The following is an 18,107-nucleotide window of genomic DNA, read 5'->3' as shown; positions in this document are numbered from 1 at the left end:
GCTCGACTGGATTTCTAATATTTAGAACAGTCCTGGACACAGTAGGTCCTTAATAAACACGTTGAAACAGTGGATCAGAGGACAAATGTGGCTTAGAGGAAGTCTCATTGGAAAACTGCATGTCCAGTGATTGGGTTACTGCTGTCACCTTCCTAGGTAAAGGGCAATGTATGGCCTAGGGTCTTGGTTTGCTTGGCTCTCCTGAATGCATTGTTCTATAGGTAGTTTTTTTTTTTTTTTGGACAGTGGAACAGCCAACAGCTACAACCAGGTCTTTAATCAGGATAATTAGATAAAACCAAGGCCTTGCTAGTGATTAGAGATTCTCCTTATTGAAACAGCAGTTCTGGAGTGAGTAACTGCTGGCTGTTCAGTCCTTTGCTGACCATCTTCTGAAGCTTTCCCACAGCAAAATGCCTTCTCTGCCCACAGCTAGAACCTTGGGGTTTGTTAAATTTGGAAAGATGTGGAAAGCAGTTTGCCAAAAGGTTTTGTATGCAAGGAAGAGAAGGTGAATTAGGAAACGTTCCCAGTTTGTTTTATTCCTGAAACTTAAGCATTGAGGCCGACTGGAAAGGAAGATGGGAACTTATTTTTAAAGTGCATGATTTGATGAGTCATCAGACTCCATTCATTTGAAGCTTGCATTGTAACACGATTAGAGCAAGGCGAGGAGGACAGCACACGCCAGACAACTTGAGGGAGTTCAGGGATAAGGTTTGCATTTTGGTTATTGTATTTAGACTTAATGGAACTCTTTGCAGCTATAGGTAGAAAGAAGTGGTGTCTTCAGGACAGAATTGCCATGTTGGGATTTACCAGCAGATGGCAACGTGTCCAGGTCTGATCATTAGGAAAGTGGCTTGAACTCGAATCTGTTTCTATTCTTTCCAAAAATAAACATTACAAAATTAGCTGGCTGTGCCCTGAACTTAAAAAAAAAAAAATCCAGCAAGAGAGTCATTTCAGGCGTCTGTTTATCTTCCCCCCTTTGTACCCTGTTCTAACGTCACCTTGAGCTCATGCATCTATTCAGGGATAATGATCCTTCCATGAACTGTTGGTGGAATGACTTGGAAACAGCATTATTAAGAGGTAACTGTTTCCTTTCCACATGCAGTTTATTAGATTTGATTTCCACAAAATGGCCGAAGTCTCTTCCCACCGACACGGCTTGAAGCTCCGAAGTCTAAAGATAATTGTATAAAAGGAATAGCCACTTGATGTTTGCAGGCAGAATTGGAGAACTCTGTTGTGTCGTGGCACTTCATTTCTTCAGGGACAGAATTATTCAATTATAAAACTGCATGGATAGCTGAATGCCTCTACCCCATCGAAAAAGAAACCGGAAAACCTTTGGGAACTCTTCAAAGGGATCCCTAATGCTGTTTACTGGACACATGTATTTCTTCTCCCATCTTTTTTCACAACAAGCTTATTAACTTGCTGTGGAAAGCACCATGCTTTCTCAATTTGGCAAATAATACAGTGCATTTTGCCAAGGCAAAACAGCCTAAAAGCAATATTTATATCAGGAACTCCTGGCTTCAGTGTGGGCCCAGATCCTTTCTTCTCAGTCTTTTCTGGCCACCCCCGATGCAGGGCTAGGCCAGCAGGTGTCCCAGGTGAGTGGACCACCCCCAAATCTGTCTGTGTGCGGGTTTGCCTAACACTGTCGGGGCACGTGGACCCGGGCTCGTGTGCAGCCATCAAAAGCATTTGACACCGGGAACGAGTACATTCCCTTAAAGAATAAAAGTTTCCAGCTCGAGAGAGGCGGAGAGTTCCCCGAAGACCCTTTAGATGTGAACTCCGGGATTGTAGAATGGCTCGTTCGCTGTCCCGGGTGGAAGCTACACTCTGGATTGAACCTCGAGGGCATTCAGGGACAGTGAGGACAGCGACTGGCGGCGGAGAGAGAAGCAGCTTGCTTCTGCCCCGCAGAACTACTTTTCGCTTCCCTCCACCCCCCTTGACAGCGTTGCGCGGAGGTATCCGCGCAAGTTTGGAGAATCCGGGAGCGGAGGGATCCCGGGTGAAGCGGCTTCCCGAAGTCCCAGGGAGAAGGGCCCAAAAAGTCGGCGGGGGAGGGGACGGCTCGGCGCGCTCCAACCGCGCCGGGCCAAGGAGACAGAACCGGAACCGGAACCCGCGCGTGTGCCCGCGGTGGTCGCAAGGCCCATCCCCGCCGGCGCCCCCCCCCCCCGCCCCGCTCTGCGCGCGCTCCCGCGAGTGCCCCTGAGGACCCGGCGAGCGGCCCTCCTCGCGGAGCAGCCACTGCAGCCGCCGCCGCTGTTCGGGGGCCGGGCTTCCGGGCCGGGCCGGGACCTCCCGCTCTTCGCGGGAGCCGCCGCCTACCAGAGCGTCGGGGAGGAGCCGTCGTGCCACTGCGGAAGAAGCGCGGGGGCCTCCGAGGGATGGGGAGCTGCCCACGGCGCTGAGACAGGGACCCTGTCAGCGCGGCGGCCGGTGCCGGGTGGGGGCGGCGCGGAGCAGCTCAGGGCCCCGGCCCGGGGACATGGGGCGGCGCGAGCCGGTCGCGGGACGGCGCGAGACGCGGCGGAGGCTGCGGCCACGAGCGGCCGGCAGCCCCAGATAGAGCGGGGACCCGAGGGCCGGGCCCCGCCGACTCGGGACAGGAGGCGACGCCCGTCCTCGAGCGGATCCTACCACAGCCCCGGAGGGATCTGGGATCCCGTCTCGCGACTTCCCTCTGACGAAGTTTTCCCCTTCGTGCCTTGCTGAGGATCATTCCTAGTTCTAGAACTCGCCTTGTGGCCGACTTGTTCGGTTTGTTTGGGGAGATAACTTGTTTTGCTTCAACCCGCATCCCTTTTCCTTGACCCCTTGCAATCGGATGTTCTAGATGACTGAATGGAGTTTTGAGTTGGACTTTTGTGTCCCTGCCGAAATTGAGCCTGATCCCAGAGTACTGGGGGTGGGGTGTGGAGGTGTTACTGTAAAATGCAAGTTGGATAAAAAGAAGACCTCTCGCCAAGGGCCCCAATGAGTGGCACACAGTCTACTATCTCGGACAGGTGGGTATGAAGTTCCTCGGTCGCTAACCTTCCTTGGATTTGGCCCCACGCAGCAGGGGAGTCGGTGATCGCAGATTTGCCTTCAACCAATGCAATTGACAGGCATAGGAAAGAAGGTTGTTTCGGAGCTGTGCAATTAGTCTAGGGTTGCTGCCAAGTTATCCGGTTGATTGAATTTGGAAATGCAGTTTTTTTGGACAGAAACTTTCCCCATATTCTCAGAGGAAATGAAGGAAAGCCATGATTGTGGTTTTCTGTCGGGTGCATTAGGATTGTGTGCTCGTTTTGGAGCCAGAGGAAGGTCATTTTGGGTGAAGGTCAGAGCCCGAGGTTGGTGGGTATTGATGCATCATCAGGTTGATTCCTGTCCTGTGGTAGTTCTAGACTCTTCATTTTAGGAGTTTCTGTGGGTGAACTTAGTTTTCATTCTGCTGCATGGTGATTTGTGAATCTGAGCTCTTTTTACGTGACCTGCACAGGGTTTAATTATTAATTACCTAATTTTCCAGAATGTTGACACTACCAGTAAATCACGGGCTCTTGCTGGGGACAGTTTCCAGGAGCTGAAGGAAATGAGGGAAAATCATGGGGCCTGCTTCTAATTATTCTTTTTTATATTTCATCTTCAAGACGCTCTAGCATTTAAAGATGTGAACCCCAAGTCTGGTTTATGCATGGCAGGTGAATCTTGTTTGTTAATCAGGGTTACAGGACGTTGTGTAATTCCCTGACACTTTAAAGTTCTTTTGAGTACTTTTCAGTGAATGCAAGCTGGTTCCTTGAGCATATTTATTTCTCAGTTTAATTATGACATTGTATGTTACTTCCAAATTTTAGCTTGCTATTTTTTTTAAGTTAACCTAAATATTGTTACAAAAACAAAACAAAATCCAAATAATTGGAGCAGAGTTTTTAAGTGCAACAGTAATGCTCCCGCAGAAAGCAGTTTAATTTCTGATGAGAGAGTCTCACCCAATTGTGAGACTCATTTGTTGATTTTTAAAGGGGCCAAATTCCATTATCATACCATAACAGTTCCTCCAGAGACAGAACTTCCTTTTCCTGTTGATGCTTTGCAGTGTCACATGAGCATTCACCTAAAAGATGCCCTTAAATATTTAAACTACTTATGTTTACCCTTTGTTTGTGTACTTTGCTAGACAGAATTTCGTTTTCAGTTTTACTGCAAATACACTACATATATGTAGAGATAGTTGTTTTGTGTCTTCCTGCCTCCCCATCCTTGCTTCTTCTCCTTTCATGGTGTTTTGCTTCTGAGAAATCACTCACAGGTGTCCAGATAATTGTTTTGCTGGTTCGTTCAATTCCTGTCCTGTCAGTTGAGCCCGTAGATAAGCAGACTTCCAGAAACTGATGTAGTCCTGGTTTTCATTAAGATGCTGCGGAGTTTAATGTGTAAAAACAGAATTTAGAGTCACTGACTCATTGCACACAAAAGTCACACAAAAGCACCCATGTAAGGTTTTTTTTTTTAAAAGCAACTTTGCTTCTCGGGGTTTTCTTGGAAAGAAAACATTGAAATTTGGATTTTTTTAATAATGTAATTGAACATATGAACTATAAACATGCAGGTTTTTAAAGATTTATTTTTGTATTTTTACTTCTGCATATGTGTTTCTCTGTGTGGGTATATACATTTGAGTGCAGGTGCCTCAGAGGCTAGGTAGGAGTGGCTTTAGGATTCCCAGGGTAATGGTGAGCTGTCTACCCTAGGTAATGGAGATCTAACTTGGGTCCTCTGCTCTTAAGTGATCAGCCACCTCTATAGCCCAACGTTTTTTTGTTTTGTTTTGTTTTTTGAGTCAGATTCTTGCTGCATGTCTTTGGTTGTACTTGTAGCATAGTCTGTAGCCTCCAGCTCAAGATATTCGTTCCCCTGCCTCAGCTTCTAGAGGGCTGGGGATTGAAGAGATGGGCTCCTTCCCTGCAGGATTCTTGTTCTTAGGTATTTATGTGCGAACAGTGGATGCACAGCCTATGAAATCGAGTGTTGTACCTTTTTTTTCTTTCTATTTTTTTCTCCCTTGGACAGGGTTTCTCTGTGTAACAGCCCTGACTGTCAATGGAACTCACTCTGTAGAACAGGCTAGCCTCGAACTCATAGAGCTCTGCTTGCTTCTTCTTCCCAACATGCTTAAAGGCATATTGTATCAAAACACAGAGGCAATAAAATTGACTTTGGTGAAGGGAAGCAGTCTCAATATGCTAATGCTTTGTGGGTCTTAGGCCTAAATAATGTCTTCTCAATGTAAACCTTTACTAGGTTGCTTTAAACAACTGAGTCATATAAAATAAGATTATAGAAGGTTTATTTTAAAACTGATTGAAATTCTGATCTTTGTCAGGTACTGGGGTTTGGCTTTTCTTTTTTTCTCTTCCTTTCTTCAAAAAGAGAATTAGTATGTGACAACTACTTTTCCTTCTAAACGTCTCTGCAAATGTGAGGCAACCCTTTCTCTTTAAGAGAGTAGTTCCTGGTTTGAATATATGTTGAGGTGAAATCTGGAAGTACTGGTTTAGTAATGCTTATATGCCAGAGTGCCTTAGCAAAGTTCTTCATGTAAAACCTAGCTTCCCCTCAGCTTTATGTATATCTTCTCTCACTGACTCCAGTGTACAGTAGATAGCCTTTGCCGACTCTAGGGCTGTTGGCAAATTAATAGTGCCAATGTAGCTTTTCAGAGACCCTTTCAAGTTTGAAGTACTGTATGTGGCATGGCTTTGTTCTGTAGAGTGTGCAGAGCCACCAGGCCAGCTGTGTGAGTTGGAGTTCTTTCATTGTGGTGCTCCTGACTACAGAGTCTGTCCTCAGTTGAAATCAGACTAGCTGGTTTTGGGCGTTGTTCTGTTTTGCAGTTTGTGGCAGGCGACACATGGCTGAACAAGATAAGAAGGGTTTTATTCTTGTGTTAGAGACGTGCTGGGGCTGGGATGGAATTCAGCTATGTTTAGGCTCTGATTGGTCACTTTGGATACTCAGAACTTTGCTACATCCTGTTATTATTTTGCAGTTAAATTCACACATTCATTTGTTTCCTTTTCTTTCTCTTTTTAAACCCCGGTGCCCACTGCTTTTTAAACCTTCAAACTTATGAAGTGTTTATAAAGACTGCTGTTTTTATGTAGCATATCTGAAAAACCTTTTTTAAAATTAAATATTTTATGGATGCTTTCTGGTCACTTGGTTTGTAACTGTTGTGAGTTCAGAAGACTAAAAAAATGGTAGAGATGACCGATTGCCATTTTTCTATCTGCATTAGTTGCTGTCTTTAGCCCTAAAATATCCTAATTACTTTCAGTGCTCCCTGGCTTGCTTCTATTCCTAGAGTAGAAGATACTGTGGTGAATGACATTTCATTTAAAAAATAGAGGGGAGAGAATGTTTTTTTCAGTGGACCCAGTGAATGATTTCAGGCCATTCTGTAACAGCAAGTTTTAAGGGTGGTGCAGGTTGGAAAGTCAGCAGGGTCTTCCTTGAGCTCCATGGACTTTGGGCCTTACTTTTGGTCCTGGACTTTTTTTGATTCTGCAGATCTTGCCATTTTTGATTTGTAGATTGGCAAAAGGTTTTGATGTGTTGGAATTTACTTAGCACTGAATTTAGCTTTAATGTTAACTTTTAAGCAAGCTTTTAAAGTGAACATTGAGACCTATACCTTTACATTCATAAAGTAGAGCTGTCATTCATTTTTTTCTGTCAAAGTTGTCTTATAAGTTCTAGTTAATAACAAAAAGAAGCAACCTACCCTCTTAGTGATGTGTGTTATTTTCAAGGTTGCATGAGTCATTATCTGTAAGATGTAATTATTTGTAACATTTTCTTATGAAATGGATCCATTTCAAATACTGACTTGAAATTGAGAATAAGGAGGGTCATACTGCCAGTTTCATGTTTTGTCTTTTCTAAGTTCAGAATAAAGTCCTGATTCGTATAAGTCTACAATATAGTATATGTACTGCTATAGTTTTACCAGTCAACATGGAGAATCCAAATTAACCTTTTTAAAAAATTCGGAGTTGTAGTCTCCCTTATTAAAAGCGCACTTACATTGTACTTGTATTTGTTTCATGAGTGGACAAAGGATGCTTTATTTGAAATCATAAAAAGTGTGTTAGCCTGCTGATACCTCTTGATGTGTTAGTGATTTCTGGTTGTGCACATGTTAGCACTGCAGTGTTAACTGTTCTAATGGTTCTGCACAGGTGACTTTCAGCTGTGCTTGCCTAACAGTTATCAGAAATGCTGCTTAATGGTGGGGTTGTAGGGCAGTGACAGTGATGGGGTTCCTTCTCCAGCAAAGCAGCTGCAAACAGGTCTTACTACATAATTATCTCCCAGAAGTGGACGGGGATGATGTTTTCAGGAATAGGAGGCTTAACTTAATTTTGTCTCATCTGTTAAAATTTGGATCTGATGATTTGGTTAACATGGAGATATGATCCCTTCTCTTAATTAGGAATCTTCAGAATAGTGGCATAACTCCTTTTGAATAAAATACTCTTTTGTGTATGCAGTGATATTCTATGGTAGTACAATTCTTAGAAAACTGCTTGAATCTGGATTTTCTAGATTCAAGCTGTCCTTTTCATTTTTGTCTATTTGTTTATTTTGTTTTTCCAGACAGGGTTTCTCTGTGTAGCCATGGTTGTCCTGGAACTCCCACTGTAGACCAGGCTGGCCTCAAACTCACAGACATTCACCTGCCTCTGCCTCCCAAGTGCTGGGATTGAAGGCATGTGCCACCACTGCCTAGCCCTCCCCCCTTTTTAACCTTAAATTGTTTTCTTTTTGCATATATATATATATATATATATATATATATATATATATATATATTTTCTGTTCACCATTGTTTAGTAGCTTTCCAACCTCACCAAAAAAGAATAGGGTATTTTTTTCTCACAGGATGCTTTCTTCCTGGTCTCTTATCTATGCTAACTTTAAATATCTCTAGAGAATAAAGCTTTTGTCACTTCCTCAGGAGACTGAACAACGCCGCTGATAGGTCTTGTAGTCGGGAAGCTTTTCCTGATCTCCGGCTCAAGCTTTTCTTTTTAAGTTGTCCTGGTAACTTGTGTCTTCTTGCTGTACAAGGCCAAATGATGCTTTTCGGCTGTTTTGAGTTTGCATGCTTATATTGGTTCTCAATATAATTGGTTATATTGCTGCTTTCTTTATGGTTCTCTTCCGCTTACTTACTCTTTGTTTAGTCAAGTTATGTTTTTTTCTTGTTCCATTGTCTAAGTGTCAGTCTGTCTCCCTTAATATTTTATTAGCTTTGCCTGACTTGCTATCCTAGTACATTTCTTAGTTGGTCTCCTGGTACAAAATTTGATATTCTATATGATTCATATTCTAGAGAAGCAAGTTACGACTTATTTTTACTGTGATTCTGAATTCTTTGATTTTTCTTCAGCCCTAGCCCCCAAATTACGTGTGGAGAGATTCTCAGAAGAAATGTAGATAGATAGATGTATGCGTGTATGTGATTAAATCCAGGGCCTCAGGCTTGCTGGGCAAGCAGCTATATTCTCTGGCTCTATGTTTTTTTAGGTAGCATTTAGAATAGGTGTAAGAGATTGTAGCAACCAAATGAAACAAACATATACAAATAACATAATTACCAAATCAGCTAATTAAACAATTACTCATGTTTTAGAAGACTTCTTTATAAAGTGATTCTTTCAAATGTAGTTCCCCTAATACATCAAAAAGTAGAATGTAGAAATACTGTCTGGAGCCTTTGCTGATTCTAATTAGTCAGAAGTGAAGACAAAGTACTGCTAGGGATAAAGAAACACAACTGTAGCTTTAAGGTAGTATGGTAAGAGTCATATGGAAATTGTTATTCTTCTAGTGGTTTGGTTCAGTCTGTTACTTAAAATGTTACCTCCTTTATATCTTTATATTAATTTTAAGAAATAGCTCTGCAGTGCTTGCTTAGTAGTAATTTCCTGTTAGAATAGATTACTGTTAAAATTTAAATAATGCTTTCTTCCGTTTGGCGAGATGGCTCAGGGTAGGAGTATGTACTACTCTTGTAGAGGACCCAAGTTCAGTTCCTAGAACCCACATCAGAGGCTCTTAATAAATTGCAGGTCCAGCTCCAGGGGGATGAATTGCCCCTGATTTTATAGGCACTTGCTTTCATAAGCAGGTACTCTCCAACAAGTACCCATGTAATTAAAATATATAATTAAAAATAAATCTCAGAAAACCATTTTACTTTCTTGTATTTGTGAGAATTATTACTGACAAGATAGCAACAGGAAAAAGTGTATATTTCAATTCCTGTAAAACATCTAAGATAATAGAACTCTTCATTGTTTTTTTAGTAGACTTTCTCTTTTGATACTTAGCCTAATGTTATTTAAGTAGCTATTCTTGATCTTTTGGATTTTACCAGTAAGTTTTGAAATTTGGAAAATATAAGTTTTATGTTTTTGACTTAGGATGTCTGGGGTATCAAGATAACCATGTGTGAGATGTCTGTATGATGCTCATGGAGCTGATTCCTGGAATACTGTGTAGACTGTGGTCTTGCTGAGTAGTATGTAATAGTGCTGAAGATCAGCTGTTCTCCAAGTGCATAAGCATGTGTTTTTGACTCTTAGTGGAAGAACCTTATTATGGTTCCTGTATTAAACTGACACGCCTCAGTGCAGCTGAGAGTGCAGACTCAAACCCTAAATGATTTTTAATGGATTCAAGTGCTGACTCTTGGTCTTTAAAGTCTTGGTCATGTGTCAGGTCTAGGTGGCTTCCTTGTGTTTCGAGACAAGCAAGTTTAATAGCCAGAAAAAAAAAAAAGAAAAAAGTCTTTCTGGCTTGGGACTATGAATAGCAAGCATATAGCAAACAATTAAAAATATGGTAGTGACATGCCTCTAGTTTCAGCCCTTGGCGGCTAAGGCAGGAGGATCTTTAGTTCTAAACCTATGTGGGCTGCATAGTGAGATTCTGTCTCAAAGAAAAAGAATGCTAGAAGGGAGGACAGAGGAAACTGTCTTACTGTTAGCCACTGATCATACTGCTATTTATTTTGATGTTGTAAAGTATATTGTAGTTATTAAAGATGCTACTTTTGAACTATAATATAGTATTAAATATAAACTTTTTTAGTTTGTATAATTAATATGTCAGAAGATTTTTTTAAAGATCTTCCATGGATTCAGAAAATGTTCATTTTCGTATAAAACCCAGAACATCTGAAGGTATTAACCCTGAAGTCAATCACTTAATACAGACAGTACCTACTAGTAGAATAAAATGCCCTTAAATAATATGTAAATACATGTAGCCCACTTATGTTTTCATATAGGTCTTAGATGGGTTCTCTGTCTTGCCTGTGTTCAACACACATGATGATCTGCTGTGGTTTGCTGGTGTCTCTCTGTGGTTTACTCAGAGGAAGTGGTTATTGTGGGTAAAGGTCTGGTCTTCTTGGAGATTGTTGGTGGCACATGCACTGTCAGCATATTTCCTGTTTCATTGGCTGCTTGGGCCAGACTTCTCAGGGTGACTACTGTTGAAGGGGTATCTAAGTATTTTATGGTAGCAGGATAGCCAGTTACAATGTTGTGTAACACTCATGGTTCAGGTGATGCGAGGGTTAAATTGATGTTTATAAAGGTCTTTGAGAGTCTAGGGTGGGAAGTACAGACATTGTTTCTAGTTGTATTTGCAGGGTATTGTGATGTTTGGATATTGTTGAGCTGAAGTAAAAACATGGTGGTGCAATACAATGTTATTTTGTGGGACTGATTTCTGTAGCCATTTAAGTGGTTTCTAATAATCACAAGAATCGTGGTTAGAATTTTTTCTCTCTGGGACTAGGGAAATGGCTTAGTTGGTAAGGTACCTGCCATGTAATCATGAGGACCTGCCTGAGTGTGGATCTCTAGCACTGATGTAAAAGCTGGGGGAGCACAGTGGAAATCTGTAACTCCAGCAGTGGGGAGGGGTGGAGATAGGCAGATCCATTGGAGTTCATTTGTCAGCCATCCTAGCCAATGAGTGAGTTACAGGTTCAGTAACAGATTTTGTCTCTGTGCCTATGAGATATCTATGGGTAAAAGTGCTTGTCAACAACCCTGGAACCCACATGATGGAAGTTGAGAACTGTATCCCAAAAGTTGTCCTCCAACCTCCTCATCAGTGCCATAACACTCTGCTAACACACACCAATGCTGTGGCACTCGTGCCCCCAAGTGTTTTGACATTTCATGTGTATACACACACACACACACACACACACACACACACACACACACACACACACACAGATGTAAAACTTATAAGGTTAGAGACTTTGTCTCAAAACAAAAGGTGGAAAGCAATAAAGACACCAAAAAATTGACTTCTGATCTCCACATGCTTAAGCAGCCACAAGCACACACATGCACCCACATACACCGCCCATGGAAAGAATTTTTCCCTTCCTGCTCTTCTCTCTCTCTCTCTCTCTCTCTCTCTCTCTCTCTCTCTCATAAAGAGTATTTTTTTAAATGTGTATTTGCCATGGGTGTCAGGTCCCCTGGAACTGGAATTACAGACAGATGTGAACTGCCATGTCAGTGCTGGAAATTGAAACTTGGTCCTGTGGAAGAATAGTCAGTGCTCTTAACCACTGAACCATCTCTCCAGCCCCTAAAGACAGTATTTTAGTATATAACTCACCAGGCTGGCCCTGAACTCACTGAGATCTACCTATTTCTATTTCTGCCTCAGTGATTAAAGGCGTGTTCCACCACTCTTGGCCTTTACACGAGGAAACGTAAGGAAGCTGTAGACACCTTGTCTTTAGTACTGGTGAAGTCCTGTTCACAGAATTTAACACTTAGAACAAGCTACTTCATCAATGGAGTAAATGAAAAGCTAAAACAATGAAATGGAGAGAATTTCCTTTTGATCAATAGCTTCATCATCCATATGCAAAATTTTTTACTTTCCTGAAACTTAAAAGTGAGCAAACTGATAGAATTAAATGTTACACTTTATTTTTTTCCCTTTAGTCCTTGATATTTAAAAAGGAAACAGTATTTGGAATGAAGAATGTTTACGTAAGTTTAAATTTAAATCTAATTGTCAGTCCTCCAGACCAGAAAGATGCTTGTTCACTTTTAAGTGCTGGATACTAGCTCTGCTATATTCTTGGTATGGAAAAGTGTAAGGAAGAAGCAAATTTGCGTGTGGCAGAGATACCAAGAGAGAATAAATATTATGAATTCATGCCATAAAGTAACTTTTCCTGCTCTTTTCCTTAATTTCCATGCCTTCATTGGTTCTCAGACACACTACTCAGAAGTAATTATGTTTAAAACTGTTCCTGTTTTGGAGAAAAGGTCTTGCTATGTAGTTCAGGGTAATCTTGGAACTCAAAATTCTCTCATCTCTGCCTCCTGAGTGCTGTAATTAGAAGTGTTTATCACCACCCCTTGCTTTCAAAAATACCACAAAACACAGTTGCCTATCATTTTAAAATTCTGTACATATGTCCCAAAATGGTGGGTGTCATCTGCAAATTTCTGCAGGTTATGCCGTTACAGCAAACTTCAGGATTACAATGACAGGTATGGAGTGACTGCACCATCACTTCCTGGGTCTTATTTTGGAACCTGGCTGAAGGCATGTCCCCATCTGAAATTCATGGTTACTGTGTTCGATACAAAGAACAAAGACATTGATCGAAGCATTATGCTGACTCTTGTTTGTTTCAAGACAGAGTTTCTCTTTCTAGCCCTGGTTGTCCTGAAGCTCAATTTGTAGACCAGGCTGGCCTCCAACATCAGAGATCCACTTGCCTCTGCTTCCTGGAGTGCTGAGATTAAAGGTGTGCGCCACTATACCGGGCCACATATGGTGACTGTTAAAGCTTTTGTTCAATTATCCGTACATCACATTAGCTCATAGGACATAGGCTAGAACAAGATAAAGTTCATTGTCAGTGGGGTAGGGATGCAATTTCTCCTACAGGTGGCATTGCAAAGCATGTGATTATTGATAAGGCTGTGAACTCCTTCTAAGGAAGGGATGTGGAGGCTGAATTAAGTAGGGACAGTAATACAGTCTCCCAAAGGAGTTGTTCAGTAAATGCTTATCATATAGGTTGTTTAGAATATGTGAGAGGTTTATTTCCATACAAAAATACGAAAAGTGCTATGTTGAGTCTCTGTGTTCCTGTCATTAGCTTCAACAGTGATCAGTGTATGACTGTCTTGGTTTATCTGTTTATTTCCCTGTTTCTCCTCAGGGGATTACAGTGAAGCTTCTGGATATCTTGATATCACCAGTGAGTGTCTCACTGAGACTGTTTAGTTTGGACCATGACCTCTTATACTATATCCTCACCTCCTAGTGGTTTGAGACCGTGGTACTGAGAGCTCTAGAGCACTGTCAGTTGAAGAGGACGTTCATGAAGTGTGTAGAGTTTGACAACCAGATTTTGTTTTGATTTCATGGAGTGTTTCTGGAGGAGGCTTTACAACATGATCTACTTTCCCAACCTCTTTACTCGACTTTAGTGTGTGTGTGTGTGTGTGTGTGTGTGTCAAAAGCAGGTAATTAACCTCTGGGAAAAAAATAACATTGCAACAGATTTGATTTGCAGGAGGTTTCATTTCTTACTGAGCTTCTGTTGGAATGATGCCAATTGAAAGGATTCCCAGCTCTTAATGGCTCCAAGTCTTCTGGGAGCTCAGTCAGTGATGTTATTTAATGTGGAGAAGAATATCAGAATCACTTATAAAAGCCCTATGTTCACCTATATTATCAGAGAAAAGAGCTGTCATCCTGAGATTGTCACAATGATAACGTAAAAGTAAAGGGAGTCTAATTTTAGTTTAGAAATCAATGCCACTTGTAGCTGCTTAGGCAAATGAATCTATGGGCCTTCAAGCCTTCATTGTGACTCAGGATATCAGTGCAGGCAATATATTTGTTATTTCTCTGTAGGGAGTAAGGGGCATATGTTATACATGTAGGAGTATTTAGTTTTGGGAACAGTGGAGAACAAATCAAAGAGAGAACCCCTTTTTAAAATTTGTACTTGGCATGTGACAGTGGTGCCAGCAAAGAGTTTGCAGTGTTTAGTGAACAAGTAAGGTAATATATTTGTTATGATGGAAATATTTTAGTATAATACCATTATTGAAAAATAATTTTAACTGACTTCTTATTTCTGTAGATACTTACGTATTGAAATAGCTCTTGGTTCCTTTAATTAAATTGTTGTTAATCTAATTTCAGAGTCCATGTAGGAGATACAAACTACAGTTGCAAATGAATTTTGTCAGTTTAAATAAAATTATTTAAATTTGGATTTTTCTTGCTGTTGAGTTGGTTCTGGTTTTGGTTGCTCAGAGCAACATATTCTATTTAAAATGAGTAAATTTCCCATGGTGAATAATTCTTTGATGTGCTGTTCTTATTATTTGTAGTGTTATCTCACAATTAAAAACACTAGTTTTCAGAGATAATACTTGTTCAGTCCTTGTCAGGACAGTAGTACTTTGGTTACATTTTAGTTGTATGTGCTGTTGCCAATTTAGAAAGGGTTTGTGGTTTTTTTGTTACTGTATTTACCCAGCAATTCTACCTGCTTAGAATTCTTGAGACAGTGTTTAAAGGAAAAGAGGCTCTGTTGTGTGGATGGAAACAGCACAGAAAAGAAGCTCCTCCCCAGGGCTACTCAGTGCAATGGTGCTGGAGCATTTTGTTTCTAAGAATAGGAGTAGGTCTATTACGTGTGAGAAGTAGTAATCATATCTTCTTCCTCCTTTCCTTTTTCCTTTCCTTTCCTTTTTCCCCTTTCCTTTCCTTTTTCCCCTTTCCTTTCCTTTTTCCCCTTTCCTTTCCTTTTTCCCCTTTCCTTTCCTTTTCCCCTTTCCTTTCCTTTCCTTTCCTTTCCTTTTTCCTTTCCTTTCCTTTTTCCTTTCCTTTCCTTTCCTTTTTCCTTTCCAGTTTCCTTTTTCTTTTCCTTTCCTTTCCTTTCCTTTCCTTTCCTTTCCTTTCCTTTCCTTTCCTTTCTTCCTCCTCCTCCTCCTCCTCCTCCTCCTCCTCCTCCTCTTCCTCCTCCTCCTCCTCCTCCTTCTCCCCCCCCCCCCCCGCCCCTCTCTCCTTTCTTTCTGTGACAGGTTTTAGCCCTGGCTGTCCTGGAGCTCTCTCTGTAGACCAGACTGGCCTTGACCTCAGGGATCTACCTGCCTCTGCCTCTCAAGTGCTGGGATCACATGTGTGCACCATCATACTCAGTATCTTTTTTTTTTTTTAAGTAACTTTTAGAAGAATAGATATCTCAATCCTGTATTTAATGTGTGTAATATTTACTTTTATTTTTGTCTTTGTTAGAGGTTCAGTAATGGAAGACTGAGTGACGCTGAAGTTGAAAAGAGTCTTAAGTTTTGGTGTGTTAGGCTTGTTCTATACTAGCCAGGATACCTTGGGCAAATTTACTTTGTTGAGTACCATCTGTAAAAGTGCTAGATAAGGTGAGTGTGATGGTACTAAATAAGGAAGCAGAAGGATTGGTACAAATTTTCAGCCAACCCAGCTAACTTGGGCTACTTGGTAAATTCAGTCCGTCTTGTGTTACTTAGTGAGAAGACAGAAACAGAGTGACTTTTTTTGAGATATACTGTGAAGACTGCAAGAAAATCTATTTAAGTTCTATTGTATTGAGCTGGGCATGGTAAATACATGTCTTTAATCCCAGCACTCGGGAGACAGAGGCAGGTAGACCTCTCTGAGTTCAAGGCCAGCCTAGTCTATATAGTTGGTTCCAGGACAGCCAGGACTATGTAGCCATATCTTGTCTCAACAAACTAAAAAGAAGAAAAAGTACTAGTGTATATAACAAGAGGCCAATAAGTTGCTGACTATGACTCTTATAAATTTTATTTAATTATACTTTATGTTTTGTGCTCTGCATGTATATCTGCATGCCAGAAGAGGGCATCAGATCCTATTACAGATGGCTGTGAGTCACCATGTAGTTGCTGGAAATTGAACTCAGGACCTCTGGAAGAACAGCAACAACTTTTAACCACTGAGCCATTGCTCCAGTCCCAGCTATCTCTCCAGCTCCTTGACTGCGACTCTTAAACCTTAGAAATAATTGTTTCCTATACTGTTTTTTATGATTGTAAAATGATTTTGAATTTATGTGTAATTTCAGCTGTTTTCCCTTGCTAAATAATAGTTTTTTAATTTTATATTTAAAAACTTAAATTTATAATTCATATTAAGAAGGCTATCTGTAATAATGATATTTTTGATTTATGGTGAATATTATAGCAAGAAATCAGTTTTTTTTTTTTTTTTTTTTTTTTTGTCAGATGAGATCTTGTCATGTTGTTCATGCTGGCTTGGCTTCCTGGGCTCTTCCTCTCAGGTTCAGGCACATACCTGACTCAAGAAGTAATTTTTGTTTGGGACAAGTAGTGCAAAGTAATAATGATTAAATTGATTTTACCTCCCAAGTTAAAAATGTTAATATGGTTACTTTCTATTGCACATTGCTCTTTTGTTTACTTTTCACTCTCATTACATAGTGTGAGCATTATCTAGTCTTTAGAAGAACTGAAAAAGCACCAGTATAGGTGAAGGGTTTATCTCTGTTTTTTGGTTTCAGAGACAGAATCTGAGTCTGCAGTCCAGTTTTAGGATTGCAAGTATGAGCCACCACACCCAGCACATTTATGATTGTTGACTTTGCTGTTGGTACTTTGATTGGTGTTTTGAGAGACAGGATCTTGCTGTGTAGTCCTGACTGGCCTGAAATTTGTTATGTAGACTAGGTTGTCCTAGAAAAGTCAGTAATTCTTTGTCTCCTAAAGACTGGGATTATAGATGTGTACCACCACACCCTGTTGTTGCTTCTTCTCTTTCTCCTGTTATTTCTTCTTCTTTTTCTTCTTCTTCTTCTTCTTCTTCTTCTTCTTCTTCTTCTTCTTCTTCTTCTTCTTCTTCTTCTTCTTCTTCTTCTTCCTCCTCTTCCTCTTCCTCTTCCTCTCCTTCTCCTCCTCCTTCTTTTCTCTTCTTCCTCATTATTATTTGAAGCCTAATCCTTGCTTGTAAATCATTTTCTGTCACAATTATTAAGTTTTTTAAATATGCTTATGATCTGTTTGTTACAAATATTTTTTGGTGTTAGAAGACAGAAAACAATAAGAAAGAACTCCACAATTTATTATACTGACTATGTAAGGTGGAAAGACAGAGCAGCAAATACTTTTTAATAGAATATGATTGCTTGTTTTATGGTCCTGGGGCTTGAATCAGGACCTTGTACTTTCTAGGTAAATACTATCATTGCCTCGATTTTTTTCTTTTTGAAACAGGGTCTCACTGTTGCCACAGACTGACCTTGAACTGTAGCTTCTCTGCCTGTGGAGGGCTTGGATTGAAGGAGTGTTGCTTACCAGCTTGACTGATGATAGGGCTTTTGCGGAGCATAAGTAATAGAAGCAAGTTGGCATTCCCCCTTTTTCTGCTTTTTCTTAGAATCTACATTAAAAATGTCTTTTTAGCATAATTATCTCCTTTTTTGTTGTTTAATTTATATTTTAGTAGCACCAGAAAAATTTATTGTTTTTTTATATAAAATGTGTTTATATATAAAAATATAGTTGTTTTAAAAATATAAGCCCATAAACAAAGTCTTTTACTGAATAAGTAAAAGGTTCTAGGTAAAGAAAGTCTACAGAATTGTTACTTTAGAATCTTTCTAGGTCTAAAATGTATTTATAAGAGATTACATGGAGAAAGTGGTATTCTTGAAAGCATTGTTACACACAGGGAGACATCATAGCCCTGAGGGAGAACTGCAGACCTCTGCCCCTCTGTCCCCCCCCCCACCCGTGCTTACAGCCCCTTTATGGGGTAAGGGTCTGTTAATTTTGCATAAATATTTACCATATCTCATTTTAACTAACATTGCTTTCTCACACTGTAAGCAACAAGAACTTTGCTTATCCAACTTGGAAAATTTACTGTTATCGATATCTGTAGAGAGGAGCTGCGGACAGGCCTGCTTTTCGTCCCGCCTG

The 18,107-nt window shown here is 40.5% G+C and overlaps 1 protein-coding gene across 3 annotated transcripts in view; it reads left to right on the top strand.

Annotated features, from left to right (window-relative positions):
• The first annotated feature begins 2,740 nt into the window (after positions 1-2,740).
• Positions 2,741-18,107, top strand: part of Arhgef12 (Rho guanine nucleotide exchange factor 12) — a 134,127-nt gene continuing 118,760 nt past the window's right edge. For all 3 annotated transcript variants that reach the window (XM_048417103.3, XM_048417102.3, XM_048417100.3), the window contains exon 1: positions 2,741-3,038. Coding sequence is in view for 2 of the 3 variants with exons in the window: in XM_048417102.3 (XP_048273059.3) it covers positions 3,007-3,038 (32 nt within the window). In the remaining variant the exon portion in view is untranslated. The remainder of the gene's footprint in view (positions 3,039-18,107) is intronic.

The sequence above is a fragment of the Myodes glareolus genome, chromosome 4 (assembly GCF_982192425.1).
Source record: "Myodes glareolus chromosome 4, mMyoGla1.1, whole genome shotgun sequence".
NCBI lineage: Eukaryota > Metazoa > Chordata > Mammalia > Rodentia > Cricetidae > Myodes > Myodes glareolus.
Note: the sequence above shows the minus strand (reverse complement) of the source record. Positions and strands in the feature narration are given on the sequence as shown.